The sequence below is a fragment of the Pezoporus occidentalis genome, unplaced genomic scaffold (genome assembly GCF_034315485.1).
Source record: "Pezoporus occidentalis ecotype Australia unplaced genomic scaffold, CSIRO_AGI_Poc_V1 ctg159, whole genome shotgun sequence".
Lineage (NCBI taxonomy): Eukaryota > Metazoa > Chordata > Aves > Psittaciformes > Psittacidae > Pezoporus > Pezoporus occidentalis.
In genome coordinates, this window is record NW_026913415.1 from 2,426,574 (window position 1) to 2,453,769 (window position 27,196).

The 27,196-nt window shown below is 44.8% G+C and overlaps 1 protein-coding gene across 2 annotated transcripts in view; it reads right to left on the bottom strand.

Annotated features, from left to right (window-relative positions):
* Positions 1-346: 346 nt before the first annotated feature.
* The window catches only part of PSTPIP1 (proline-serine-threonine phosphatase interacting protein 1), a 53,129-nt gene continuing 26,279 nt past the window's right edge, over positions 347-27,196 (bottom strand). For both annotated transcript variants that reach the window (XM_062612241.1, XM_062612240.1), the window contains 12 exons: positions 20,856-20,890; positions 19,688-19,794; positions 17,826-17,888; positions 16,770-16,868; positions 14,959-15,004; positions 14,034-14,113; positions 11,413-11,511; positions 10,696-10,792; positions 7,538-7,622; positions 5,944-6,014; positions 4,257-4,357; positions 347-2,335 (listed from right to left, as the gene is read on the bottom strand). In XM_062612241.1, the coding sequence (XP_062468225.1) occupies positions 2,204-2,335; positions 4,257-4,357; positions 5,944-6,014; positions 7,538-7,622; positions 10,696-10,792; positions 11,413-11,511; positions 14,034-14,113; positions 14,959-15,004; positions 16,770-16,868; positions 17,826-17,888; positions 19,688-19,794; positions 20,856-20,890 (1,015 nt within the window). In that variant the 3' untranslated portion in view covers positions 347-2,203. The remainder of the gene's footprint in view (positions 2,336-4,256; positions 4,358-5,943; positions 6,015-7,537; positions 7,623-10,695; positions 10,793-11,412; positions 11,512-14,033; positions 14,114-14,958; positions 15,005-16,769; positions 16,869-17,825; positions 17,889-19,687; positions 19,795-20,855; positions 20,891-27,196) is intronic.

The following is a 27,196-nucleotide window of genomic DNA, read 5'->3' on the forward strand; positions in this document are numbered from 1 at the left end:
GGATCCAAATGCTATGATGCTGGGTAGACTTTGAAGAATCTATAGCCTTTTGCACTTACAACAGTATTTACTTGACAGAAGAAGAGATAGGTAGAAAGGAAACCAGGTTCCTGAGTTTAACAGCAAAAAAAAGAAAAGAAAGGATTTGATGGGGTAGAAGCAGCAGGCACCATTCCACTGTCTACTGGGGATGTAGACCAATGGTACATGTTAGCAAAGACAATCTGTAACAGGATTTCAGGGTAACCAGGAGTGGGCATTGCAGTGGCTTGTGTGAGGCTGTCAGGGCCCCCAGAGTCTTAGCAAAACCCCTGTGTTGTACATAAATTAGAGGAGATGCATCTCATAATCTGCAAAATATCCACCTACATTTATTTCAGTATTCATTGGTTTATTACAGTTCTCTGGAAGGCTGAGTGTTGAAGAAGCCAATATATTAAATCCCATGCTTTAGGTTTTCTCTCATGCTGTACATAAGGAGCGATGTGGTAGTTGTCTCTGATAGCAGCATTTACACTGTGGTGGCCAGCTGCAGGTTATTGTGGTCCATCTTTTCATCACTGTTCAGTTCAGATGTGGTCACAGAAACCTGTCATTAACACCTTCAGCCAGAAAGGAGCACTACTGTTCATATATCCTGCTGCCTTAAATGCCATTCAAATTCCTGCAGTTCCTCTGGGCCTCTGCTAATGTGAGGTACTAAGAGCCCTTCAGCACTGATGCATGATGACTTGGGGAAGTGTGGGAAGGACAAGTGTGCCTGTGCAAAGGACTGCAAGGAACTAAAGAAAAAGGGCTTGCAGCAACTTGAATTCCATTCTTGAAACAAGAAATTAGAACAAGGTACTGCAAGTGCCTTTGACCTTCATTCTGTCTCATTTAAGGGATAATTGCATTGACCATTATGGCTTTTTCTTCTGTGTAGAGTTCTCTTTGTTTTTCCTGCTGTGTCTTAGCTAACAGTTCCTCCCTCCTCCGTGCCTTTTGGGTAGCAATTTGATTAATCTTCATTGCGTTGGTTCAGTTTTGAGAGCTGAAACTTGGGCAAACAAGGTCATTCTGCCCCAGAAACAGTGTGCTCTCCTTCAGATTACATCTTTTATGTCATTTTTTCATTCTAACCATCTCGGAAATGCTGAAGAGGGAGAAGTGGCAGAAACTGCCTATCGATCCCTTGGGAAGTACAGTGGCAGCTGGAAACGTTCTTAAATACTAAACTAGAAAGACTGATAGAGCTGAAATCTGTGCAAGACAGTTAACCTGCGCAGTGTGACTCCTCTGAAGAGGGTTTGTTGAAGAACTAGCACATTAAAAGTGCCTGGAAAGGAACCAGGACGTTTCTGCACCAGCAATCCCAGAGGCTGGAGATAGATGCGGAAGCATCAGCCAGGTGGACAGAGGTGTTGAAAGGAGAATGCGTTGATGACATGGGTATGCAGATTGCGTGAGGAGGTGATAGGCACTTCTCTCTCGTGCTCAGAAGAGAAGGATCAGGGCAGTGCAGCACTGCTGGAGGCTTTGCTTGTTTGTTGTTTTTCTTGCTCTTTAAACATGAAAAATCCCAGGGAAGTGTCAGGGAAACCATCCAACCAAGGCAAAAGCAAGCCTTGGACTCATAATCTGCCCTCATTTTGCTGCCCCAGAATCCAGTGCAAAGCAGAAGCATGGGTAGCATGGATTTCATTATGTTAGGAGATGGTTGTGATCATGAGTGCCTTGTGTAGCACTGGTACTGATGTGTATAGCCTGTGCAGTGAGAGGAAGGGATCCATGGCAGAGAACGTGGCTGCCGTGACCATGAGGGTGGCTCACAGGCTGGCTGGAGGTGGTCCTCCATCCGGGAGATGTAGCACTTGCTTCCTGGGTCTTTTTCCTTTAGTGCAGTTCAGTTCTGGGCAGGATTTTCCTCCCGGATTCATGAAGCTTTGCAACACTGATGGCAGCACAGTGTGCTGAGAGGAGGAAGAGCTGTGGTAAGGACCAACACTCCTAATTGGGTTTTGCAGACAGTGTAGGTCAAGAGGTGCTGGGATGGGGCAGGAGGAAGGAAGAGGAAAGCATGGTCAGTTGGTTATTATTTCCTGACTGGTAATTGTAGAAGACAGTATTATGGGTTGCCCTCGGTCAGCTGGAGCGACCTTGTGTGCTGTTTGTTTTCAGTAATAGAGTATTTTTGAAGTCTGAAGACTGGGGCTTCTTTTCATCAAAGCTTTTCCAGATAAGAGCCTGGCACAAAGCCTCGCTGCCCATTCCGTTCTGCTGTCCACCAGCCATCCTCATTTTCTTCAATGACAACTATGATGTCTCCTTCACTGATGTCCAGCTCATCCATGTTCTGAAAGGAGACCAGAACAGCAATGTGATTATTAGCCTGAGAGCACAGGAGGGACCAAGCATGTGCCTGGTCATTTGGGTTTGGGCTTTTTTACCCTGCCTTTCATCAGAAGTCTGCCCTTCTGGTTGGAAAAGAGCCTGAAATACCAGCCAGTGAGGGGATTAAACACTTGCTGAGGTGGTTGTTTCCTTACTATCCTCAAATTTCTCCACCCTCTGTGGGAGCAGCTTGACTGTTATATCATTGGGGAAGGCCGGAAGGGGTTAAATACAACTGTCCTGAACCAGCTAGCTGTGACCCTTGTGTAGTCTGCATTACACAGCTTAATTCCCAAGGGAGATGATAACAGTGTCTCTGCTAATCCAGGCCTTAAATAGGTCTCTTGGTTCTTTTAATACAGAACAGCAGTGACCAGAGGAGGTCCAGCGACTTTTCCTGAGCTAGGTAACTTTTATCTCCAGGGCCAATGGAGGAAGCTGTCTCTGAGCTCTCAGGCAGCTCTCAGTCCCTTCAGTGGGTCTGTCCTATTTTCCATAGGAAACCACTTTGCTACCTGCAGTGTAGTAAAATAGAAAACAGAGTAAGAGAGGCTTCCAGATACGTTTGTCACATCAGCTACATCTAAATTTAATGTACCTGAGTAGGTACGAAGGGACTCAAAACTGAGAGGCCTCCATATACCTTATACTGAAAGTAGTAACAGGCACTTTTCTCAGCAGGGAAAATCTGCGTGTGTCATATTTTTAAGGCAACTCCTGGAGTAAGGATCTGACAGAGAGATGCGGCAGTCTCCTCGGGAGGTACTTTCAGCTGTGCTTGCATGACATTTCAGGCAAATAGTAAAAGAGTGTTTAAAACAAAGCAAAACAAAGCCTATATCATAAAGGGTGTCAGAGTGCTGCTGTACCCAAGAGAAAGCTCTCCTTTCCAGCCCTTTCACTGTTTCATCTGCCTGCCTATTTTGTCACACGCCAGCATTTCTTCCATGTTGGCTGTTGATGGCAGGTCCCTCAGAGTGGGGGTCTCCCTGAAGACCTCCTGGCTGCTGCTCCTTCTGTTGATCTAAAGCCAATGAAATGAACCTTTAAACTGACATGTAATTAAACTGTTAAAGTCCCACTGGGGGGTAATGATTTAACAAGAGTCCAAGAGGTTCTGGAGTCCATCTGAACAAAAAAATACTCATCACCAGCCCATTTATAGCCTTTTACTAACAGTATTATGCCTAGATAGGCCTGGAGCCAGTGTGAGTTCAATATTCCCATTAATGATGCAGGTTGCTCCATATAATAACCTTTTGGTACATGGACCACGTCCAGTCTGATTCTGCAAACTGCAACATGGATGTACAGGGAAAGAGTGTCCTTTATGGGGATTCAGTCCTCTCCAGCATGGAAAGCCAGTGTGTTAAACGGGAGCAGGACTCTCCAGGTGATAAGTGAAATCAAATGGAGTTCCTAGACAAGCATCTGTCACATATTCTTACATGAGGAATCTATAGCCATTTTCCTTAGGAAAACATTTCACAAGAGATGGAATTTCCAAATACACAGTACTGCATACTTAGTCATCATTTCCTAAAAAATAACATTTTCCTTGTGCTTGTGGTCTCCTGTATCTCTAGAAGGAGGCAGTAACAGCTCAGCAGTAATTTAGGGGTGATTGCACTAATGTGTAATCAAAAAATCTTATTGTTTCATCTTGAGGCAGCATCATCTAGTGATGTGTGCCAGGAACTGGCATTGCGTTTCCTGGCTTCTGCGTGTGACCTTGACCAATAATCCTCTAAGTGTCCCTGCCTGCAAAGTGAAGATAACACCTCCTAAACAGAATCAACACTTTCAAGATGTTGCACATCAGATCAACATCATCTATTTTAAATCTGATGCTGTGAGATATGCATTTTAAAGCCTTTCGTTACCTGGGCTGTGTAGTCATAAAGTACTCTGTAGTCCTGTGATGCCGTGATTCTAGCCTGTTGATTTTCAAAAATGGATGCATAGACCCCATCTGGTTTCTCTGCTACAGGGGGGGGAAAAGACAAAGGTAAAACCTACCCACAGAAACAAAAAGTTCAGTTGCTTATACATGCATGAGTTCATATGCAAGAGTTCACAAATACAAGGGTGTCTGTTCTGTCTCTCTCTGGAGATGTACATGTATAGAAAAGCTGCTGTGAACTGTATGTAAAGTCCTACACACAAACTGTGTCCCATTGATAAGATGACAGGACACCCTTTGGATTTAGTGGGAGGTCGGACACTATCTTTAGCCTCATCCAGGTTGGGAAAATGTTTATCCTGGGGAAGCACAATGTCCAGAGAGGGAAATGCTGTGGTGAAAGTGGTTTAAAATGGTTGCAGCTGGTGGGATCCAATTCTGGCAGTTCAGTGACTCACACAGGGCTTTTCTTTCTCCCTAGAGAAAAACGGCAAGCGCTGTGCCGATGGGCCAGCGGACGTTTGCTGGTAGCTTACATAGCTCCCAGATAGCTGTTTGTCACCGACGTCACTTTCTTGGCAGACATTGCTTTAATCCAGCTTGTCATAATTAGGGCAACCTCTTATCTCCTCCCAGCATCTGCCTGGGAGCTTCCCCAGCCACTGGGGTGAGCACAGTTTCCCCACAGCGACTCCTTTGTGGGATGATAACACTGACGGTGCATGCAGCACCCAAGGTGCTTGTACTTTCCCCCTTTCTATCCCTGGGTTAGCTGTCCTGCTCTAAGGAGCACTGTCAGCTCCTGGACTTCCCAGATACTGAAAGGCAAGCATGGGAGCAGTTGAAAAAGCTGAGGGAGTTTGCCATTCCTGTGGGCCTTGCCCTGGGAACGCTCTCCCCTCATGTCCCTAGCCTAAGGGAATTCAGGAGTGACTACCCTCAACTGCTCAGCACAGCATTGATCTACATGTGCAGCTCCAACTGGTGTTTGGTAGCACTGGAGGGTCCCCCCTGGCTGAGCACCAAATGCAACAAGTTAAGATAGTCTGGGCTTCATTTCTGGGTGCCCAAGCAGGCAGGTCTGACAAAGGAAATCGATATGGGGTGTTTGTAAAACTGTTCTAAACCAGCTTTTTGTTTTCTTTGAGCAAGAATCGCAGTTAAAATGGTTTTGGTTTAAACAGAACCATTCAAAGTGTCATCAGCTGTTACTTTCTGCATAGTCAAAGTACTATGCTTTAAATATCGTGTTAAATGCCTGGTTGCAATGGTTACAATAAGACAGTGTAACTGTGAAACAAGGTGGATATTTGCCTTCATAAGGCATGAACCTGATCTGTTAGGAACTATGTATTCTCATAGGCTTTTTAGAGGTAGTGTATTCTACTTTAGGAGAAAACTATTGCCTAAGATGGATTGTGGTGTTCTGAATGTACAGTTCCCCCTTGCCTAGACAGTGGTTTTGAAGATCTTATGGATTATTTGGCACTTCAAACTGGGAACTTTGTTTAATACACATCCAAGCTAGGTTCATTTCCAGGCTTTTCTTACTCTTGACTGCTGACGTGAATATCTGCTGTGCCATTTGTGCTCCATGTCAAAGCTTGATTTAGCAATGTGATCTAAAACAAACACATCTGGTAAACCTATTTCCTGAAGAGGCATACCGAGAGGAGGGGCTGAAGGAGTGGCACTTTCCGTGTTGTGTTTGCTGCTTCCATGCAGTAGTCCAGAGAATCTGCAGAACCAAAAGAAACCAATGACAAAATGAGTGAAGAGGACTGGGTATGAGCATTCCTTCTTCTCAGCTGTCTGACACAACCTTCCCTCCATCTGCTGCAGCACTGGGTAGATGTCACCTCTTCCTGTGGCTGTCTATTTTCATTTCTGCTGCAGATAAATTTATCTTCAGTTAAAAATACACTTTAAAAATGCAGCAGAATGCTGAACCATCAGCCATCACTGAACTATGCATAAACGGCATCAGATAGTATTTTATTGTTGATCTGAAGGCACCAAAGTGCAAAACTCCTTTTATTTGACAACATTAATATGGTGAGAATTATCAGTTGTTTAGAAGAGATTACTATTTTTAAGGAAAACTGGTGCAATTTAAAATCCAAAGCTTGTATAACAGACTTTCTGAAAACTGAGTCTAAGGAGGAAAAAAGAAGATATTTATTTTTAATCTATCCCTAGTTCTGTATCACTGCTGGGTACTGGAAACTAAGTGAGGAAATGGATTAGGATTCTGAACCATAGGTAGAAATGGCATTGCTTGCTTTAGCATATTTAAGGGGTCTGATTTTCCAGCTGGTAAATACTCAGTGTTAATGGAAAATAGACACCCAAGCTCAACAGTTTCTGCACAACTCAGGCTGAGCCTCTCTTGGCTACTTGCCCATGCAGAGCAGTTATATTCTACACAGCAGTACAATTGTCTTCTGTGACTGTATAGGATGCAACATTAAAACTCATTGTTACAGAAGATCCGGTTTCCAGCTGTAAAACAGAGCATTGTATATAAACCTTACCAGCTCCCTAACAAGCCTGAACCACACTTTAAATGGGACATCACAGCCTGCTGCTTGTCTTTGCTGTGTAATAAGGCTTGTCAAAATATAAAGCTCTTCTACTTTAAATGTGATGCCATTCCCACTGTGAATTAGTCATTTTGGTATAAAATATTTAAACCCAGAGATCGACCATGCTCTTCTGCTGATATAACTGCATCCATGTGACAGCATTTACAGCATAAATGGATCAGAGAAAGAGAAATTGCCTCCCTAATCATCACAGTTATTCCACTCGGTGCTTTTCCCTGTGGTCTAGCTACAGAGAGCAGCTCTTTGTTCCGCTCAGCTGGGCGGTGCAGTAAGCCAGGAGGTATTGCCGAAAAAGACAGCTCTCCCCAGCCCCTGTTCCCAGCAAGATTCACCTTTACCCTCCCTTGAACGAAAGTGGTTTTGTTGCTATGTGCCATGACTCACTAGGAAAGAGGAAATAAGTGACTGCTATCCGCTGCTGGCCAGCTAATTGTTTTATGAACACATCCCCTGGTTCTCTTCCCACTAGGCTATGGCAAAATTACTCTCACTCTGGTTTTAATAGGTTTACTTCTCTTGTCAAGTTATATTTATTGATATGTATGTGTTGCCACAGTAAAGGAAGTAATAACTTTGCAGGTCCTGTTTCCTGTCATCAAACATTGCTGTTCATACAGAGAAATACCTGCTCTGGGAACTGAAGTTTGCCACTCACCTCTTCATCATCCCACAAGACTGGGTTGGACTGCTGTTGTTTCTGTTTGCTTCTTTGCTGTAGTAGTTCTCATATCCTATTGCATCTGCAGGAGGGTGATAAAAATGAGATGTACACATGGGCAGAACTTTTTTTCTCCCCCCCCAACAATGCAACCCACCATTGCAACCACTGGGCTGCTGGAGCAAACTGCAATGCAGCACCTATCTGCACTAGCCTATAATGTGGCTGGAGCAGCTCGGGGGGACCTGGGGACTTGACAGAAGCAATTCACATGATTGTAAGCAGATATGTCTGTGGTGGAAAGGCGTGCTTGATATGAGATGAGCACAGTCAAGGTCCTGAAGAACCGTTCTAATAGCTGTGGCTAACCCTAATGCAGAAGGCAGTTTCCTCCGTGGCTGTTTCTTCTGTTGCCTTGAAGCTCAGGATTTAAGGGAGCGGAGCATGGTGACTGTAAGCCTGAGACCATGTTCATGAGACAATTGGCTGCAGTGTGTTTTGTTTCTCTTTCTTTTTCTCAATGTATTGAGGCAGGAATTTTTGTCAGAGCTGGGAGATTTCTGAATCTTATTGCCAGCAGCAGTAATGAGCAATTTTCTGGTCTGTGCTTGATCTTGAGTGTCTCTACCTTTCATATCTCCCTTGTCAGCCTTCCAAGAGCTGATTTGCCATTTACCCAGAGATATTTGGGTTTTGTTCTTAAACACAGTTATGTTACAGTTCCTTCACTCTGCCCCATGGTGGTGTTAAGGGTGAAATTGAGACCATTTCCAAGTCTAGCTTTACAGCTAAAATAGTTACACATGGATTTATTTCTTTTTCACCTCATGGCTCCCAGTGTGGTTGCTTAGAGCTGCTGGCCACATGCCCTTTCTGCCTTCTGTGTGTTAAAGCCAAACAAACATGAGTGAAGTCTGTGATACCATATTATCTCAGTACTGATGCCAGCAAATTAAGACTTTGGCATTGGACTTGGGCTAAAGGTTATGTTGACATTCTCACATTGGGTCAGCCAAGATCATAAGTAGAGCAGGCACGCACAACTAGTGTGAAGAATCCCTGCAAATAAGATTGAGGGTAATTAGTGAGCTTTCTGAGCATTTTAAGGGTCTCCTACTGCCCTTCTAGGTTGTTACTTTGGTAGTTCCTACTCTATAATGATTGTAAGATGAGGTAGAAGAGGGGAATGAGCAATCGCATCAAGAAACTGATAGACTAATGAAGGTCTGCTACACAATGCAAACCACACGTGGGCTTTCTCCTGCATTCTGCAAATAATAAAACAGATCAACAGGTCACTATGTGCTACTGTGCAAACTCATTAGCCAGAGCTATGGAGATACAAGGATGTTACTTCCAGAACATGACGCCTTCTAGGTGGCAAAAATAAAAAAGCAACCCAAAAAACCCCAAAACCCATCAAAAAAGCAAGGCAGTTCTTTCTTTGCTTTTCAGACAGCTCACAAGGGTTTTTCCCACCTATTTCTTATTAGAAATGAGTCCTGACATAGCCAAGAGCTGTTTGCAGAAAATTGCCTAGGCAACTGGAGAATGAGAAATCTCACATAGGAAAAAAAACAACTAGCTGAGAATTACAGATTTCTTAGTATACAGAAGTTGTTTCACACTGTTGCAAAGCACAGTACTCCCTTCTGCTAGTGCAAATGTAGTTTTTCCTTGGTAAATGCTCCTATATCAGTGAATTTAAATCCCCTATGTGCAGAAGAATAAACTATAGCAGCAAAATGACATCCAGTGCACCAGTATCAATATATTCCTTTAAAATATTTCTCCCAATCCCAATTCTTAATTGTTGCAGGTGTAATGATGGAAAAGGCTGAGTGAAAACCAGGCTCAGTGCTCAGTCAGTGGCAGCATCCAGCTCTGATGAAGAAGTTCCTGGGGTGCAATTGCTGCCAGCTCCAAGCTCTGTGATGAAATCAAAGGGGTGTAAGCTGCTCCTGTATGAGATAACTATCCCCTGGGACAGGGATGTCAAACACCCTGCTGATGTTTGTACCTATACAACTCCTGGCATACACAGGTTTTATCAGTATAAAGTTTTCTTATGCCTGCATAGCTTATTCCCCACTCCGAATTGGAGCGAGCTCTGTTGATACTGTTGAGGGCATACTGAGGGCATTTCCTGTTTGACCTAGCAGTGTGGTGTTAGAGCAGATAGTGGAAGTGAACCAGTATTTGTGCACAGATTAAAAACAATGGAGGAAGAGATCTTTTCAGCATCAGTACATGTCATCAACTGATGAAGAGCTGAAATACGGCTTTTTTTTCTCCTTTTACAAAGGCTGTGAATTTTTGTTTACTGCAGCAGCTGCACAGAAGTGCAAGCACCACTCAGTCTGTAAATATCTTGTATTGCCTGTTGAAGTCAGAGGCTGTATCTGGCCATGTGAAACATTAGATAGCCTCCTTTTTCATGATGTGTGTGGAGAACTACCCTGGAGCAGCATGTGTTCATTTTACAACTGCTTTTAGCTCTGGGTATCTCAATCTCCATTTCAGCGCAGAGGTTTTGATCATTGAAGTCAATGAAAAGGCTGCTTTGGCTTGAGTGGGCAGTTTGTGAGCCTTGCATTGCTTCTGCATGCAAATGTTCATTCAGCATTTCCCCCAACTAGAGTCTTGCCTTTATACAGACAACTTCCCGAGGGGCCAAAAGATGTTATTGCCCATTGGGCAGGTGGAACAAAACAAAATAGAAAGTCTGGTCTTTTCTGTGCTGCAAATGAAGAAGGCAGCATCTCTGTCAAGGGGATACCATGGTGCAGTTACATGGTAAGTTGGCTCTGACTTGTCACCACTGCAGGAAATTGAGGTTGCCATCTCTGCAAGGCAGTTTGCCACCTCCTTAGCGGCATCAGCTCAGCTGTACTGTGAAATGAGCCTGGTTGCAAAGCCAAAACAACTTCTCTTTTATTTTTTTCCAGTTTTGGAGGGTTATTTTTGAGTGGCTCATCCATCTATGGCACTTACCCTGCCACACAGGGAGCGGGGGCAGCACAGTGAGCAGGAAGTGAGCCATGGGCGGGTGGCAATGAATAGCGGGAGCACAAGCTCCAAAGGACATGTACTGCACCAACTGCAGCCTCAGCCTCCCGGGTGACTCATCAGACAAGTCCAATAGGAATAATTACCTGGAGGCTGTGTTCCTGTCATTTTAGTCTTAATGAAGTAGTCTATGTCTGACTCTACAACGCAGTTCTCCAAGCTTAACCGAACCTCTTCATACAGCTACAAAACAGAACCCAAGAATTGAATTTAATTTGTAACATTTCACATTCAATCAATGAGTAATGCTCTTCTAAACATTTTCCCCTGAAGAGACACTTTATACTTGGTACGTGTCAGACCTGGATGGATCTTCAGCCTGTCCCCCATACAGACGTTCCTGTAAACACAGTTGTTTATTTGTGCTCTGGATACTCTTTTAAGAGAGGATGCTGCAAGCAGTCCAAGGCTTTTCAATGCAAGAAAGAAATAAGTAGCAGGAAACAACCATTCAGAGTCAAAACTGGTATGTTCTTTGTCTTCCAATTTTGAGACCATGAGTGGATGCCTTCCTGAAAGTTGTGCCTCAGCCCAAATATACTCAACTGAGCGTTCTGGTAGCTGGAAGCACACCCAACAAACTGAGGGGAGGAGACATGTAAGTGTCTATATCCAGGCATATATCTTGTTTACATCTAGAAGGGAACAAGCTAGTTTGAGAATACTCCCCCCTCACTGAAACTGCACAACAGCCAGTTTGCTGTCAGCAGGCACAGAGAAGGGCAAGCTACTGCTGTACTGCTAGAGCACTCTTTTCCTCCTCTTCCTCCTCTGCATGAAAGTTACTTGGCAGGTGCCCCTACCTCATCATCCTTCACACACTGCATGGAGAGCTGGTTGCAGTGAACCCACAGTGAGTTGCGGAGGACGGTGATGCGGTCACACTCCTGGAGCTGGAAGACCTAAAGCCAAAGAGAGGATGTGATGTAGCCTCATGGTAGTTAGTTATTTGCATTGCAGGCAACAACAGGGCCAAGCTGGTAAGTCTGCAAACTGTTCTGAAGGATCCTTTGTAAAGGATGTCTTTACAGCTACTGGAGGAGCTGCATCTACTTCCTTGTGCTCAAGAAGTTGTTTTAAGTGATTGCACCAAATCAAAGTTATGTATTATAGACAAAAACAAAGCAGGGGAAAGGAATCAGGATCTGGATTTGGCTGCCAGGGATTTCAGAGTTGAGGTCCAGTCTGCTCTGAAATCTTGATGTTTAACAGATCAGTAGAGTACTAGCATGAAAAGGTGTTTACATTAGAGGAAGAGCCAGAACTATCCATCTCTGCCTTCTAAAATGGCTTTCCATACTCTTCTCTTTTGAAACTACGTGAGACTCTCTGGAGTTGCCTCTCTTCATTTCTAAGGTTCTTTTCATGGTAAAGTGAAGGCATTTTTCGTTCTTCAGAGTTTAGTCCCTGCCTTCATCTGACTGATTTTTCTCCTGTTGTTGCACAGCTTGGGAAGAATGAAGGGGGAAGAGAGAGAAGTGTGAACTGAGCTGGGGGAAGAGGCAGATCAACTCTTACTTGAAGAACTTAGATCAGGGTGGTTTGATATTTTTTTAAAGTTCTACTTCTATAAGTAGAACATAAATTTTTGGTTTCTAAGAGGTGTGAAACGCTCAGATGCTTCCAGCCATCTGTTTCCATCACCATTTGCTAGTAATTATGTCCAGAACACCACAAACGTGTACAGTATTCTGCAGAACATTTAGTTGGGTGTGCTGCCTGCCATGTAATATCTTGCCATCTAAAAACTAAACAGCAAAAAAGGAGTCCATCAGGGGAATAAGCTGGCCTTGGGATCAGTTTCTGAGAGAAAACAGAAAAAGCTTTTACCTGAATGAAGGGTGGAGAATGAGTATTTCAATATCCATTCTGAATACAAAAAGACAATCTCTGCAGCCTGGCCCTGCAGGGGCTGCTGAAATAGCACGAGAGCTCACTGGGAATTCTCCAGGTAAATGATGTCCTGTCAGGAAATGCAGCTCAGCAAAGAGGGAAGCGTAGTGACTCTGGGCTTGTCAGGTCCTTAGCAAAGCAGAGCTGGGTGTTGTGTTAGACACATCCCTCGTGCTTGTGCAGTAGACCGACAGTGAACCTGGACATCTCGTTCCAAGGAATACAGCACTGCCCCTCTCTGTTCCATTGCTGCCACTTGATAGCCAATAATTTGGGGTATGGGTGTGCAGCACTCAGCTAGAGACCTAAGTGACTTCAGCACTTCCACATTCTCCACTATGAAGCCAGAAGCTGGGGATCTTAAGCTGCTTTTTGTGCTAGTTACTAGTTTTAAATGCCTCAAAAAAAATCTCTCAGTTCTTGTATCCACAAGCACCTTTAAAAGATGTCCAAGATGCCCTTCCTTTGTGAATGAGTTCAGCAGCAGGCAGGCCACAAGCTCTGTGGCTCTTCAGAATTTAGCCATGTGAGAGAAATGAAGTGTGTTTGGTTGTGGAAGAGCTCACTTGTTCATTGGCTTCTTTAGAAGGGGGGAAATTAAGGCTTGGCAAAATTTCTATGGGAAGTCTGCTGGGCCAGCCGTGGGACTTTCCGGTCCTCCCAGATAGGGAATATTGAAGAGGAAGCAGAGAACTGGCAAGCTATGCTCCTGGCATTTTATTTTATGTGGAAGTAAAGCCTGCAACAAGTAAACATAGCAAAATCATACTTCAGCAGATGGGCAAATGTACTTGAAGGATTAATATGATCAAATATGTGGCTGATTTGGGTGTCAGCCAGTTCCTGTAAGTTGTTGTGCAAAGCTTACTAGGCAAGCACAGATCTCCTCACCCATCCTCAGCATAATGGGAACAGAGACTTCACCACCACCTTTCAACTGAAAGATTAGTCCATGGCAGAGGGCAGGTGAATATAAAGTGCTGTGCAAAAGAAAGACTCTGAAAGGAATCTGTTTGTTAATTTTTAATTAATTAATTAATTAAATTCTTGTTTCTATTTTGAAATTCACTTTTAAAACTGAAAATGAATTTTCCTGTCTACATTTCTGTGCACTTTCTACTGGTACTGCATTTTGTCACAAAGCAGTTACTTGAGAAACAGCCTTGTCTTGGCTGTGATGGATCATTCCTAAAGCTACTGTAGTCTTATGTTTAGTTTTGGGTGAAAACTGGCACCAATAGATTGTACCAGGTCATACATTGCTCTGCTTCTCACACCTCTGCACTGATTCCCCTCCTTTGTATTTACATACATATGCTGGAGCAAGCAAGGAGAGTGCAGGCAGGACAGCTAGCAGCTATGTCTAAATCAACTCCAGCTTTTGCAGTATTTTTGCAAAGACATCTACTGAGACTCCACATAGAGCAAACAGGAAAACCCTTGGGGCCAAATCTCAGGTCTAAGCCTGATACCTGCAAGTAAGATCAAATACAGAGCACACAAATACATCACTGCGAAAGTCAATGTTTACCTGGCAGGTTTTGATATGTTCCTGTTCCCACTCTGTCCTGACCTTATCCAGCTGCTCAATGTTCTGTTTGTACACATTCTCTGTAAACACACACACACATAATAGAAATCCAACAGTTAGGGGGAAAAAATGATATGGCCTTTTTCTTGTCCCTTCTATTGGGACTTTGCTGTGGTTCTTGCACTTTAGGCCTGTGGTTTGCTAGAGTATCACAAGAATGCGTGAGTTTGAAACTGGTGGGCCACAGGGTATTTGGGGGTTTCTTCTTTGTGACTTTATACTAGAGTGAAGAGGATTCTCTCTGTGTGGTTTGCAGATCACCTGTAAACTTCACAGTGGGGATAATGCAAATTGGAGATGAAGAGCCTCAGTGCTTGAGCACTGAGCATCCTTAGGCTTGCTCTGTGATGAGCCAGCCAGGTAAAATGTGCTTTAGTGTAAACTCTTACATGAGCAGTGAGGGGCAAGTCTGAACTCATGAACCAGCTCAGGTGACTGTTGGCCTGTCCTTCTGGACATGCACTGTGTTCCTGCCTGGAGAATGCTACCATGCTCATGCACAGGGAACCTGGGGACTGCGTATCTGGTTTGGGCCAATTGAGAGCAATTTGAGTATCATTCTTCTGTGCTTTCAAACTTGTTTTAAGGGAGCTTTTATTTCTTGGGTGAAGTCCCTAAAGGAGGTCTACGAATTCTGTAATGAAAGGACGAGACTTGCATTCCCACAAAGGAAAGGAAATGCAGGGGACTATCAGGTTGCTGTTCTTTAGAAGCTGCTTCATTAATCTCTGAGTGTAGGTGCCTTTGGGAAACCTGACTTCAAACAGAGGCAGCCAGGATGCTTTGGATGGTGTTCTTTCAAAATCAGCATGCTGGCAGATCTTTGCTGAAAGAAATCTTAGTTCAGTTGAAAAGAGAGCATCACCTGCTTCATTTGCTGCGTCTCTGCATTGCTTGGCTTTGTTCTGACTCTGAAACAGGAAAAGAAAGACCTCAAATTAATTTCTGACCATATGTTTTGCTGCTGGCCCATTTTTTTGCTGCCAGCTCCTTTTCCCTTCTCAAATTTGCAGACACTGTCCTGCCTTTATGTGTGGTTCTGTTGAATGTGTGCTATGGAGAGGCAGGGACCAGAATTTCACAGATGCAGCTATGGGTCCACTGACTTCAAGGGAAATCTGGCAATTTACATCTTTCCATGCAGACATCCCTGCCATAGGAGCTTGGTGCCAGCACGATCCAGCCTGAATCTTGTTTCTGTTGGCTGAATTGGTTTTTCTTAAGTATTTGATGTGCTTTTCTAATAGATAACTTACAAGCAGAAATAAATGGCAGTTGAAATTCTTCATCTTCCAAAGCTACTTATTTAACACAGATGAAAAGAATACAGCCTTTATAATACTTATAAATACTTATAATACAAATACCAAAGCATTTCCCAGGCCAACTCAGAAGCCTAAAAGCAAAATTCACACCAAGTAGAACTTTTCCTTTTTAAAACCCTGCAGCGTTTAGCAAACAGGACTACAGCTATTACTGACAGCTCTGTACTCCCAGCTCTTTCTGCACAGATGGTGATGACAGTACATTAACACACGACTCTAGACATCAGTGTAATACATTCTTCCATTCTGCCCTTCAAGACAAGGCTCAGGTAGGGGTTCCTATGACCATATTCCTCATCACAGCTGGTTGGAAAATGTGTAGTAAGCTGGGAACATAAGCTTCGTTCTTACCTGCTTCCTGACCCAAACTGTTTGCGAGTGCTGCACAGAATTAAACAGCCCGCAGTGTTTCTTGTGGGATGCCTCTGCACATTTCAAATGTGCTGGCATGTGTGTGGCAGTCATGGCAAGGAAGCACCCTGGGATCCTTCTGCATGACAGGAGCTGGGTCAGGTTTTGATGCCATTGAAGGTGCTAAGTGTTCCGGTGTCATTTCAGTAGGGCCAGGATTTCACCCCCTCTCTGCAGCTAAGCTGGAGGGTTTTGTTCATCAAAGATTAGCAAATGCTGGAAATAAAATGCGAAGTTGTGATGCTGTTTTTAGAGCCTCCATCCCCCTGCTCCTTGAGATGATTTTTGATCCTTTTTGCTTACACTGCACTGATTTTTATCGAGCCAAAGGGAGTTCATTTATTTTGTTTTCTCCATCTGTTCCGCTGTAAAATGTTCCCATTAAAAGTTAGTGAATTGTCAGCTGCAAGTATCAAGACGATGCAATGAAGAACTGCAGTGCCTTAATTTCCAGTGATTTATTTTTGAGTTTGTAAATTTCATAGAAATTAAACTAACCATAAGGAGAAAAATGTTGAGGAAAAATATGCATTTTAATGTAAGATCCTCTGCCTACTAAATGTAAGCAGCTAAAAGGCAAATCCTACCGCATGACACACTTCTGACTTGTTCCTTCCTTATTAGAATTTCCAAGAAAAATCTCCTTCGGTTTCCCTTCAGGATGCATAGAGCAACTGGATTATAGCCTGGGATAAATGAATTGGATAACTTAATCCCTCCCCAGCCTTTTTGAAAACCCATGGCCTATTGCAGAACAACATTGGGGTTACCAAGGCTTGCGAAGGAAGACCTCCTTGGGAAGGGGCTTTGTTTTCATTTTGATTCAAAGGGCTAATTAGAAGGGAATGAAGTCCCTGGCAGCCCACAGAATGGGCTGTTCAATAGGATTCAGTTGTACCTTGAAAAGATAAACCCCAGATAACACTGTCCTGTGAGGTACCTTTTCTGTTTGCTTCTGGTTGCCTGAAGCACTTGTCCGTTCAAAGGACTGCTCTGCCTCATCTGCCTCCTTGCACTTCTGTTCATAAGTCTTCTTTGACTGTATGGAAATGAAACCAAATGTAAGGGTCTGGGTTAGGGACTGTCTCCAATGATATTCTAGGCATTTTCTGGTTTGCAGTCTGAGGGGAAAATCAGTGCCAAAGTTGGAGCAACAGAAAAACAGAGCTGAAGAACTGGGCTAGGAATTGGGTTCTTTTCCTGCAGCCCTGAAATTGTTTGATTTACACAGCTGCAGCAAGCTCCCTGCAGGGGTGCTCATGAACACACAGGCAGCTCTAGCGCCATCAGTGCATCAGGCATCTGTCCGAGCTACAGTGCAGAGACACACTTAGGAGCACACATTCCTATGTATGACTTGGAGCATCAGGTGCTGAAGTCAGTGTGTTGCCTTGCCCATTGTTCCAAGCTGTGAGACCGAGCCACCACTCCATAGTCTTGGAAACAAAAGAAATCCTTCTTTACACAAGCAGACATACGTGTCTCAGAGATTCACTTAGAATCTCTAATTTAAGCTGTGTTTAAATTAAAATTGTTAGTACAGTTCCAGCTGTAGCACTGGCAGATCTGCAACTACTTTTCTTTAGAGGCAATTGCCCATTGGAAATCAAACCCAGCTGCCTGCAGTTCCAGTTGGAGAGGTTTCCTCCTGTTTACAAGACTCCATCACTGGTTTTAAAATTGTATTTACACAGACTGAAAAATTCAGTGTGCTTCTGTAAGTATCCTTGCCTAGGAAGAATGAAATCCTGTGTGACCTGGGGCGTTGCTCATTCCAAATGACTTTCTGAATACTTATTTTGGAGACTCTTCAGTGGGTGCAGCAGAGATCAGCTTTCTCCTTGGAGCAGGAATCACAGCCTCTCTCTCACACACTCTTGCACACTCACACACTCTTGACCTTTCTTTAATTATAGGTACAAGTGATGCAGATTCACCCTGCCTCAAACCAGGGCCTGTTTGCATTGAGAAACCTGCACAAAACCTCCTTGCTTACCTCCATTGTTTTCTTATAATGGGATAATTTGCTCTTTTGCATGCGCTCCATTGCAGACTCGTACTGTAAGAAACACATAGAATTTAGCATTTCTTGCATCAGACTTTTTCCCCCCTCTTCTAGTGGCAGGATGAGGAAAATGACTTCACTCTGCTTTTACTCAGGACAGTTTCTAAGTGATACTGAGAGCATCAAGGTGCCAGGTAAAAACAATAATCCAAGATAATTCTGCTTCAGTGGTTGCCATTAATAGCAGAGAGGATGGAGATCTCCATTTTCTCTGCCTCCCCCCCTCCTTTTATTTTCTTAAGGAGATTAAGCAGTGTAACACCCAGTCACAGTGCCCATTAGCTCCGCCAGCAGAGTTCCTTTGGTGTTGCAAGACCTTGATCCCACATCTTTGCAGACCAAACCATAGTCTCACCTACATGAGCAAGGGTACTTGTTCATTTTAGACACAAACAATCCCTGTGTAATTTATATTCCATTGCTTCTGGCAAAGTTATGCTCAATGCAGTTTGATTTCCATACCATCGTCTGGTCAGTTGTCCCCAAAGGACAATGCTGAATTCTCTTTTATGGCTTTAGTTGTGATATGCCCAGCCTTATGTGGCAGTGAGATATGCTCGTACTTGGCAGGGTATGTGTTTCCTCAGTGGGACTTTTGGTCCTTTATATTCTGCTCAAGCAAAACTCTCTGTGGGGCTACCCAGAGGCTTGCTTTATTGGGCTAAATAGCACAGTCCTGAGAGCAGCTCCAGTGAAACACAAATCACAGGATTTTGGGAGCTTACCACAAATGCTGACTATCCTGTCTAATGTTGACTCCCCCACAGCCACATGCTGGACAGAGCAAAAAGCTTGCCTAAGTTTCCAAAACAGTTTTTTCCAGGTCTCTCTGTTTCCAGTTGTTAGTGTTTTCAATAGGAGAGGGAACCTCTCTCTTTGGAAATCCTATGGCAAAGTGGTGGGGATACAAATGGTGATGAACTAGGTGCTTGCTGTCTGTCTTTGCATGCCTTATTTACTTCATCAGATTGCAGTGGACCTCAAATCTCAGTAGCAGCACTGGTTTTACCTGCTTTAATGTTTGGAGCCCCTCGCTATTCCAAGTTCCTGTGTGTCAGGGTTGTAGGCACAAGACTTTTATGCCATTGGATATTGGTCATGGCATTTTCATTTATTTAGAATTAGCCAAGAACTGAACATTTTACTCCTCCATCAGTGCTTTCAATGTTAAGTGACTGTCCCATCTTTGTCCTCTCAACCCCATGGAACCAGAGAAGGTGTTAAGTGACCACTGTTGTCTCTGTTGGGAGCTACTCTTTCAAGGGACTTAGAGCTGGATATGGTCATAGGGAATGAAATGGCCTTAAAGGTACTGAAATTTTTGTTACACAGCATCAACTAGACACTGTTTATTCCACGTATTTGTAATAGAGCATATACTGGTGTTGCATTCAGCATGATAGTAATTTGCTTTTATGTTTCTAAATGTTTGCATTACCCCTTCATCGTAGTGCGTGTTAGAGATGATGCAGGATCATACCAAAGAAACCCAATTAGCAAGGGTATTAAAAAGAGCAAAGGAGGAATTACGGTCTTGCAGGAATAATAATAGTATCTGCAGTTACACCCAAGAGAGTAAAAGTGAGTAAAGCCTCTGTCTCCTGAGTTCAGAGCACTGCTTTATTTCCAGCTGGGAACAGAAAGATTTTCTGCCACAGCCCGGTGTATGGCGCGAGCAGGGCACACTGGACACGTTTCATCCTCTTGGGCAGTATTCACAGCCCCTGGCTGGAGACAGGCCATCGGGATGGACTATTGACCCAATCTGTTTCGACATTTCTCTGGTTCCTCACCTTTTTCCTTTGTTCCTTCTGTCTTTCTCGGAACTCCTCTATTCCTTTCAGTTCATCCTTCAGCATTACTGCTAGCTGGAGGTGAGAGTTTCCAACACTTTCAATTTCTAAAGCAAATCAGAATTCACATACAGTCAGTGGACAGGTTTTGAAATACAAGGTCATGTTTGTCAGGAGATGTTTCTGGGATGTGGCTACTGCATGACTTGTTAATGTACAAAGCAGCCATAACAAAAGGCTTCCCTATGTTTGTGCATGCACTGACATTGCCGAGGGCTCCCACAATCTCAATAAGGCTTACTGCAGGTCCTCTCAGGGCTGCACAATGCATGGGCAACACTCCTTGCTGCAGAGGAGGAACACGCACTCAGAGCAGCCTTGGCAAGTGAGGAGCCCTGTTTACCCCAGGCACCTTCTGGGGCTGGAGGCCAGATGTGGGGCAGAGGGAGGGAAGGAGCCCTGGCCTCTACCGCCATCCCCTGTGTCTGCCTTCCTTCCACTACACTGCTGGATTGTCATTGCCTCTGCTTCCAGTTGCACCCAGCCTTGTACAAGTGTCATTAGAGGAGGCTGCAAGCTGAGAATTCCACAGGGTTGGCAGGGATTGATTGAATGTCAGAGCACCTGGCTGATGCTGTTTGAAGTGGCCGGTAACTCCTCCCCATTTGTCCGCATTGGTGCCTCTGAAATGGAACCCCACCACTTCCAGCAGTATTGAGCTCCCCCACCCAGGCTCTAAAAATACCATCATTCTCCAGCTGCCTTTCAAAGGGTGTTTTTATCTAAGCAGCAGGTGCCATAGCCCAGTCGCTGTGATGGTGCTGCATTTTCTGTGTGTGAAAGGGTTTTGTTCAGCCTCGGGTACATTTAGAGAGCGTGCTGGTTTGAGGCCGGGGGCTTGCAGCAGGGGGAACAGAGCTGGTATCTTGTGACCTCATCCACACAAAGGTAATTTGAGGAACAAGCCATTTTCTTTGCCAGCAGAGAGTGGGTTGAGTGCCCAGCCTTGGAGGACTCCCAGTGAGTCCTTTCCCTCCACTCTCCCCACTACAGACCAGGATAGAAAAGTTGGAAATGGAGGGGGAAAGAGGATGAAAGCCCCCCCGAGGGGGTGAGCACATTGGGTGCCTGTCTTACCCAGGTCAGAAAGGAAGCTGTAAATACTTACGTTGCTTGAGCCTCTCAAATGCTGCCTTCAGTGTGCTGTGTGGCAGAAACAAGTGCACTTTGTTAGTACAGGCTTCTAAGGACTGTGAATCTAGAGAAAAAGCTTTCCCTCAGAATAGGGGATAAAACTCTTAATAGTCTTGTAATAAAAGTTGACCACGCTAACAAGCACAACAGCATCAATCTGTTCCCATCAGGAAATGCAATAAAATGCTTCATGAAGCAAGGAATTGTGCTACTCCTCATGTGCACCCTCTTTTTTAATCCCACTCTATTTGTGGCTGCGAACGTTAACAGGCGTTTCTCTATTCGTGCACCTTGCCCATGGTTACGAGTCGATTGCATGAAATAAAGACGGTCAAGGGGAACTGGGGTTTGGAGCACTAGTCTGAAGTGTAGAACGAAGCCAGCTCCACCCTCTGTGTCGAATGCGGCACCAGCAAATTTCTCCTCCTCGGTCACCCTTGAAGCTAGAGCAGCTCCGCTCTGCAGCATCCTCCGTACCGTGCTTCCCGAGCACCCCCGTGTGGCACAGCTCGCTCTCCTTTAACACACACAAACGGTGCAGAGAGCTTGGGGAAGCTTTGAAACCCTGCTGCTCCCGGGGATTTTGGGCATCCCAGAAGCACAGCATGAATAAACCATGCCGTGAAATCAGGCCTCGGTGCTGGGCTGTGAAGTACAGCGCGGAGATGAGCAAAACGAGATGTTATGCTGCTCGTCCAGATGGACCTACATAAATAAGTGGTCCTACAACGTAGAGTTGCAGAAGGGCATGAAAGGGCAACAGATTGCTTGATGTCCTGGTCTTTTCACAATCCAGGGTCCATTTTAAGCAAGCACCAGAGATACCAGAGAGAAGTGGTGGGAAAGAGCCTGGTCTGTAAGAGCATTTTCAACTTAACCTCCTCTAGCTCCGAGCCTGGAGGCTGGCAGGGCATTTCTGTACACAGAAACCAGGGCTGTGGTGTGAGCTGGAGGTTTCCCAGGTTAGAAAGCGTGCCTTCAAGCCCCAGAGTGTTTCCTCAAGGAAACAGGTCTGGGATCTCCGTGGAGCCCTGGTCTATGCCAGGTGGGCACCCAGGGAACAGCCTGTTAATGAAGCCCCTGCAGTCTTCCTGGCTGCAGCCTGGCTACTAGGAGAGCCCAGAAGAGGATGCATATCACTTCCCAGCCATGTGCAGCTGCAGATGGGCAGGGAAATTCTGTATCTCCTGGGCCGTTTCAGGTGCCTTAAGAGACACATGAAGGATCCTAATTGCCCTGTGTTAATTTAGGCTGGACATCTGTTTCCTAATCAAAGCTTGCTCTCCCAGTAGCAGGGCTGCCTTGCCAGGCATAACTAAAATGCACAGGAGATGGGAAAGGCTGGACCTCTCAGTGATATTGCTTTGCAGTCCACTGCCAAATCCACATTGGTATAGAAATATGAGGAGAAGACTTGCAGGCAGAGAAGATGAGTACTGAGCTAACTGCTTGATTCTTTCAGCTGTCAACTAGATTGGTTGAGGTGAATCTCCTGAGACAGGACAGGAAACGTGCTGGATCAAGTACTTTTCAGTATTGTCCTAGTAATACTCAAACATTTTGAAGGCTCATTTTAGAGGGGAAAGGAAACAAAACCGTGATATGAAATATTGATGGAAACAAAATTCTCACCACACAAAGGAAACAAGCTAAGCTAGTTAAAAGCTTGCAATTAAAAGGCAGGTTGAATACGAGCAGCAGAGAGAGCTTTTGCTCACCCCAAAGCTCTAATGGATTATTTTGAAAAACTACGCATATTCAAGGAATAATAAATTGCTTTTTTCAGTGTGGATTTTCCAATAGGAGGTGGAGAATATGCCAACTTCATGCCTGAAATGGGTAAGTGGTGCCATTTAAAAAGCAGAGGACACCTGCAAACTGCACACCCTCTGTGCACGCTGTGTTGATCTCTTGTGCCCAAAGACTGCTTTTTTCCACTTGCTGCTGATGATTCAGGCTATACAGAGGCTGGCAGAATTGCCATGGTGCGTACTGAAACCAGCACTTGCTCAGTACGTATCAAGGACACAAGCAGCTCCCTGCTTTTCTGTTTTCCAGGCATCTGAGCTACCAGAGCAGCTCATGATCCATACATGAAGCTTTTCTCCTTTTTGCTGGCTCTCTGTAAGGACAAGTGTGTCTTCTCGTATAATAACACATCTGGCTCTGACCTGGAGAGAGACCAGTTTGCTCCCTGCATGGTCTCAAATGGTCTTTCCAGAAAGCTCTGGCCTTTTGCTCCTTGCACAGAAGATTTGTCCAGCCAGTTCGCTAGCTGCTGACTGGGACAAGCCACATTCCATAAGTAGATTGAAAAAGGCTTCAGCCATTTCCTTCCTTATTTCTGTAGTAATCTTCTATAATCATTGGCTCAGATCCCTCATCCTTACGGGGCTCAAGGGAGTACCAAATACATCATTGTGCCAAGTGGTGTGTGGGAGAGAAAAAATAAATCCAATTTTGATCCATGGATCCATCAGGTATTCCCTTAGGATTTAGGGCTGCTGCAGCAGCACTACAGATTAGCTCCTTATTGCTTCTATGGGTTCTGATTAGATCAGTGAAATGCAGCATTCCAATGCTTTGGAGGTTTTAATGGAAGCAACTCATGTAGCTGACATCCAAGTGAGTTTTAATTGTGGTTGTGCTGGTTTGTATGTGCAGCATCTGTTATCCATTTCTCATGGGTGGGTCTGACTTTCTAATGGGATCGATAAGGGCTTTATTCTGAAGCATCAGAAGTGAGGGTTTCTCACCTTCCTGGATGAGTTCTGTCCTCCCTACCTGGAGCCCTCTGCAGATGCCTCCTTGAAAACAGGGTTGGGCACAAGTTTACTGTGGTGTTTGTTAAAGGACTCCCCCTTGGACATCTGAAGATTGGATTTGTCACAATGAATTTCTGGCAGAAACAGGATTGACCCTGAATCCGGAGTAAAGGGAACCGATACAACCTGTGCAACAGCGGCTCTGCAGCAACTTCGGGTGATCTTTGCCATCTAGTGGCTAAAATACTCTCGTCGTCTTCGGGAGCACCCACCCTGGCTGCTGCCTTCTGGTTCTGTACTCTCCTGCTGCTCCACTGAGCTGCATTGAGCTGCTCTTGTAAAAGCTGCACTTCCCAGTGCTCGTTTTTTCAGTTGGAGAAGGAGAAGGACAATAGCAGAGCTTTTAGAGGAACAGGGAAACCAAGGGGGGAAGCTCATTACAACAAAGCTCACCCATTGTTCAGCATTCTTGTTCTGTAGATTGCAAAATGCTTTCCAAAATGAACGTACCCAGATTTACCCAGCACACCAAAGCTGGGAAGGCAACCCTGTGTCTCCAGGGCACTGACTGCTAGTCCCTGTGGCTCTCCTCTGACAGGATAAATGTTGCAGAATGCATCATTTGAGAGCTTGGCTTGATTTCTCTCCCAGCAGAACCTGTCCTGTGCTTCCCAGGCAGCAAATGCTTCCTGTATTTGAGTGCTTTGTTTGGCATTTGCCCACCATCACAGTCCAGGTATGAGGAGCAGTGCATCTGATCATAATCCTTTCTACTCATGCACTGTGCAGAATTAGGTTGTACCTGGTTCAGGAGAAGGAAGTGATTGGAACAGCATGGGATGTGGACTTGTCCTGAAGACTTGTGGACTTCCAAGTGGACTTGTCCTGGCTGCTCTCTGTGTTTGCTTTCTCTCTGTTTTTGGGTCTGTTTTTTGCTAGAGATCTGGGTTGTTGCCGGACAGCAGGCCTATGTGACATGAGGACCACCAGGAAACGGACTGTAGGAAGGCCCTGGTACCTTCCCACTCATCCAAAATTGAGTTTCATGGCACCAGAGGTGTACACAGCAGAGCTGTCTCGGTGGCAGTGCAGGTCACGGCTCACTCACCACCTACATGGTTGTACCACACCTTTTTGTTTTCAGCTTTAGCCTTGATGTTGTGGGCATTTTTATATATATACTTGCTTTTAGAGACTGGTTTGAGTAATTCAGAGACTCCCTTTACATCTCTTACACAGGAAGGTAAAACAGGCCCTTCTACCCGGAAAACCACAGGTCTTTTTTAATTTTCTTTCTGTCTTTGCTTGGTGGAGTGTGAAATAACCTCACCTCCCTTTCTGGTGGGTTTCAGTTTGAGCAGCAACGTGGTCTACAATGTTCTGTTCTTATCGTAATTGTTAAAAACACTCTTTCTGAAATGGAGAGAATTCTCTGCCACATGAACTCTACAGACCACTTCCCAGCAGAGCTCTTCACCCTCTGTCTCCAATAACTTACATCCTGATAACATGGTTACAAAACCAACCCAGTGCCAGTCTCCTCTGAGGCCATGGTTAGCATCTCTCCTCCTGCCACACAGGGAAGAAAGACCCCATGTAGTTTAACCAACGTTTCTTTGTGTACAGCCCAGTGACAGCAGCAAAGTGTGGGGACCCAAGGTCGGAAGCATCTGGTCTCAAATAATTTGCCCTCGGGACTCTGTCTGCATTGCAAAAAGGAAAAGAAGGGGGAGGTGGTGTCCTCTGTGAACCCAAGCCACTACCAGACACGCAGCAGAGTGTTGCCTAGAAGAATTGCATCTAACATTGCTTAGCAAGGATGTGGTGAAAACATCAAAGACTTAATTTAGCCAGGATGTTTTCTTCTGGCTCTCAGGGGAGCTATAAACAGAAAGGCAAAACCGCTCCGTGGTGCAACTGGAAAGATTTCTGCACAGGTCCCAGCTGTGGTGTGATGTTGAAGCCACCTGTAAGTGCACAAGAGGCATGAGCAGCACTCCTTCTTTGCGCGGGGCATCTCAGTTTCTGACTATCTATAAATTCATGCTAGCAAGACACTGGCCATCATGAGCAGTTATGAAAGTAGCAACCAATGTGGAGGGTTGCTCTGGTGCTGCAGTGTGTCTGCACCGTGTTTTGCCCTGATGCTCAGGTATTTTCAGATAAGGGTCAGAAATGGAACAGCCCCAGACTGAATGGGGGATGTACCATCACTCCTAGGCCTGGTTACTGGGAGCATGGATGCATCACCCCAGACTTTGCTGGGGCAAAGGGATAAGCAGGATGAGATTTCCATGTACTTTCTCTTCCCTATAGATCTGTGCCCATAGACTACAGATCAGACCCCTTGTGACTCCAGAATGACCTCTGCTATTCAAATAAAGAATAAAACCATCCAAACATCTTTTGTGCCTTTAACATAAAAATAAACTTCCCCATATCTCTTGGAAAGAGAGCAGCACTGCTCAGAAGTGCGTATCCCCATCACTAGAGAGCTTACATAGGCTGGGTGTGACAAGAACTGAGCAGGGCCTTAGCTCTTTCAAACTATGTGTTTCCATAGTCCTGAAAGTTCAAAGCACAAGTTTATATGCTCTGTGTGGGTTCAGAACGTTTGAGTGGAGAATAACTAATTATGGAAGGATGTGACCTTCCCAAATGCCTTTTAGCTTCAGTTCACAAATGCCTGCTTTGTGTGAATAATACAGAGAGTTCTGTATATTAAGTGACAGTTGCCCTATATTTATACAGAGGAAGCAGCAATTGGCATTTCGTTACAGATGCCCTCACCTCACGCTCTCTGAAATACTCTATTTCAGGCACTGCAGAGAAGGGCAGAGTACACACAGGCTTAATGGAACAGCCCTATCCCAAGATCTGAAGGAGATGGCAGAGGAAAAGAGGGAAGAAGAACAGTAGGAAATCATATACATGAGAAGAGACAGGCAGAGCAAATGACAGAAATAGCTGTTGTCAGAATAGGCAGAATTTAACCAGCGACTGTTTACATCAGTTATTGTACGAAAGAACAGAGTTCTCAGAGGCTTTATTTCAACTGAAGCTGGGGATGTATCTGAAAACTGGGCTCTGTTTTCATGTTGTGCTGCTGAAGAGGTGCCCAAAGCTACTGCATAGAAATTCCCAGTCACCTTGCAGCTGCAAAGGTGTTTCCTCTTAAAGGCATGAAGTGTGCTGAGAGCCATCTATAGTGTGTGGACATCAGTACTGTGTGCACTACCAGCAAACACTTGCAAACTTGATCTCAAATACCAAGTTTCTGTGCATCCCTTCCCATGTGAGCAACACAGTATGGAGAGTGCAAACCAACACTGCAGTTTGAACTTAGAACCATAGAACCACGGAATGGTTTGGGTTGGAAAGGACGTTAAGATCATACAGTTCCAACCCCCAGCCACAGGCAGGGCTGCCTCATATTAGACCAGGTTGATCCAAGCCTCATCCAACGCGGCCTTGGACACTGGCAGGGATGGGGCAGCCACAGCTTCTCTGGTCACCCTGTGCCAGCACCTCAGCACCCTCACAGGGAAGA